At 39.3% G+C, this 2,500-nt stretch overlaps 1 protein-coding gene across 1 annotated transcript in view; it reads left to right on the top strand.

Annotated features, from left to right (window-relative positions):
- LOC113637342 (transmembrane protein 94-like) overlaps window positions 1-2,500 on the top strand; it is a 19,865-nt gene that overhangs the window by 14,750 nt on the left and 2,615 nt on the right. Inside the window, exons 19-20 of the mRNA XM_047802781.1 lie at window positions 562-710; window positions 1,755-1,852. Coding sequence (XP_047658737.1) covers window positions 562-710; window positions 1,755-1,852 — 247 coding nt within the window. The remainder of the gene's footprint in view (window positions 1-561; window positions 711-1,754; window positions 1,853-2,500) is intronic.

Below are 2,500 nucleotides of genomic sequence, written 5' to 3' on the forward strand. Positions count from 1 at the left end.
CATGGTAGGTTGATTGGCATCTCTGGAAAATTGTCATAGTGTGTGTGTGTGTGTGTGAGTGAATGAGAGTGTGTGTGTGTGCCCTGTGATGGGTTGGCACTCCGAGAAGTTCAGATAAGCGGTAGAAGATGAATGAATGAATATAATTATTAGCTAACACATATTTCCTCATTCTTTCATCCTTCTTACTAAATACTAACTACCTACCCAGTATTTGGCTACTGTTACTAGCCTCATTTCACATAATAAACACTAGCTGTTTGCCCCATACATGGATTTTATTATTATAATTCATAGCTACTAACAACATAATATATATAATGTATATAATGTATATAATGTATATAATATATATAAAGTATATAATGTATATAATATATATATAATGTCCTAACCTGCTAAGTAGAGTATTTATTGTAAGTGAATGTTCATGTTTTCCCTGGTGGTGGCGCTACAGCTCTCGGTAGCTAAGAGTGTCGTTGGTGAGGTTCGATGTGTGAACACAAGCTAGTAATCTGTCTGGTTAAAATCTGACAGTCTGGATGTTTGCTGTCCTTTTAGACGCTGCGATTCTTCGTGCTGTGTTTCTCGGTGAAGTTCGGCCTGACCGTCTGCATCTATTTAACGTGTTTTGGTCTTTTACTGCACGCTTTCTGCCTGGATGTAAACCACGAGGAGGAGAAACTCTGTTACCCGACAGCTCTGCTCACGTAGGAAGTCTCTCTGATGTAGAACTTTATTCCTCTCAGTGTCCTGGTGTTTAAACAGAGATCCTCACAGTAACCGACTGAAGCTGGCTTACATTGACTTTTAAAAATAATAAAAGTACCTTTTCCTACTAGTAATTATTTATATTTATATACACCATTATGTCGCTTTGTAGAAGCCAACATTCTGTTTTCCTATTTAAGCTTAGACAAAAAAATTATCAAGAGTAACTCCTCTTGTAGACGCTGGTCTGAAGTCTGTTGCTGTTACTTTTCTAAGCGATCCGAGTACCGGTACTTCTGGTACCGGGTCTCAAAGTGGCCTTTTTTCCCACAGACTCCCATTATAAACTTTGGAGGTTTATAACTCGGAAGCTTTTGAACTCTCTACACCAAACTCGACCAGCTCCTTTAGGGTGAGACTCTGTACAAAGGTTTAAATTGGTGTACCGATTGGCCTTTAGGTTGTCACGTAGCCCCGCCCACATAATATGTGAAATCACAAAACTTTTTACAACATGGACATGTGACATATCAAAACACTCAGAACAACGATGGGAACTTCCTCACGTGTATTCTGATGACGACACATGCTCGTCTCCACCCTAGCTTTCTGTCCACTTGCTTGTAAAAGTAACCCCGCCCCTTATGTCCACTCGCCTCCATAAAGCATCGACCTTTGTGAATACTTGCTTCGTCAAAGCCGACATCGAAGTTTGTCACGACGAACTTTACAAATCTACTTTGTATTTATTTTAAATCTCTATTCAGTGTATTTGTTTTTTTTTTTATTTTACTTTGGGTATTTTTTATTTTTTTTTTCAGTGTTTTTTATATTTCATAATAAATTTCCAATGACTGTTTCCAGCTACATTGTGTTACAGAAAGTTAGAGAATTTGATCTAGAATTTTGTGTAAGATTTTATATTTTTGTATTATTTCAGAATTCTTGTGGTTATGGGAATTCTTTTATTTATAATTAGTTTGTTTGTAAATTGAAGTAAAACTTTCAGCTACCAGAGTTTTCTTTTCTTTCTTTTTTCTCAGGAATTCCACGGTGTGGTCCCCGGACTGGTTTGGGAAACACTCGGATGGTCTTTCTCTGGGACAGAAAGTCATTTCCTTGCTCACGCTTCTCTACGCAAGTGCGTCAAAAGTTTCTCATGTTTCTGTTTGTTAAACTTTTTTGTGGAGTAAAGAAGCTGGGTCTGAATTCTCTGCTCTGATTGGTCAGAAAGTGTGTTAGTGTGTTAATGTGTTAGTGTGTTAGTGTGTTAATAAGTGCAGTTGTGTTTGTAACCTGAACAACAGGGTTAATGTGTTTATATTAACACCTTCAGTTTGTTCTCAGGAACTTTCAGAAAAGATCCAATAAAAAGAGACGTTTTATGTGTTAGTCTTCAGCGTCTGTGCTGTGCAAAGTTTCCTATGTTGTGTTTACATTTTCCAGTTTCTAGGTTTCGCTCCTCGGCTCTCTCTCGTAGAGAGAGAGAGAGGAGAGAGAGCGAGAGAGAGAGAGGAGAGCGAGAAGAGAGAGAAAGAGCGAGAGGAAGAGAGAGAGGAGATAGAGAGAGTAGAGAACGCAGAGAGAAATGAAGCGTAGAGAGAGACGAGAGAGAGTAGGACGAGAGAGAACAGAGCAGAGAGGAATAAGAGCAGAGGGAGAGAGAGAGAGAGAGAGGAGAGAGGAAGAGAAGAGAGAGAACGAGGAGAGAAAGAGAGAGGAGAGAGAGAGAGAGAGGAGAGAGAGAGGAGAGAGAGAGAGAGAGAGAGCAGAGAGGAAAGAGCGGAGA

This window comes from Tachysurus fulvidraco, chromosome 18 (assembly GCF_022655615.1).
Source record: "Tachysurus fulvidraco isolate hzauxx_2018 chromosome 18, HZAU_PFXX_2.0, whole genome shotgun sequence".
In the NCBI taxonomy this organism is placed as follows: Eukaryota; Metazoa; Chordata; class Actinopteri; order Siluriformes; family Bagridae; genus Tachysurus; species Tachysurus fulvidraco.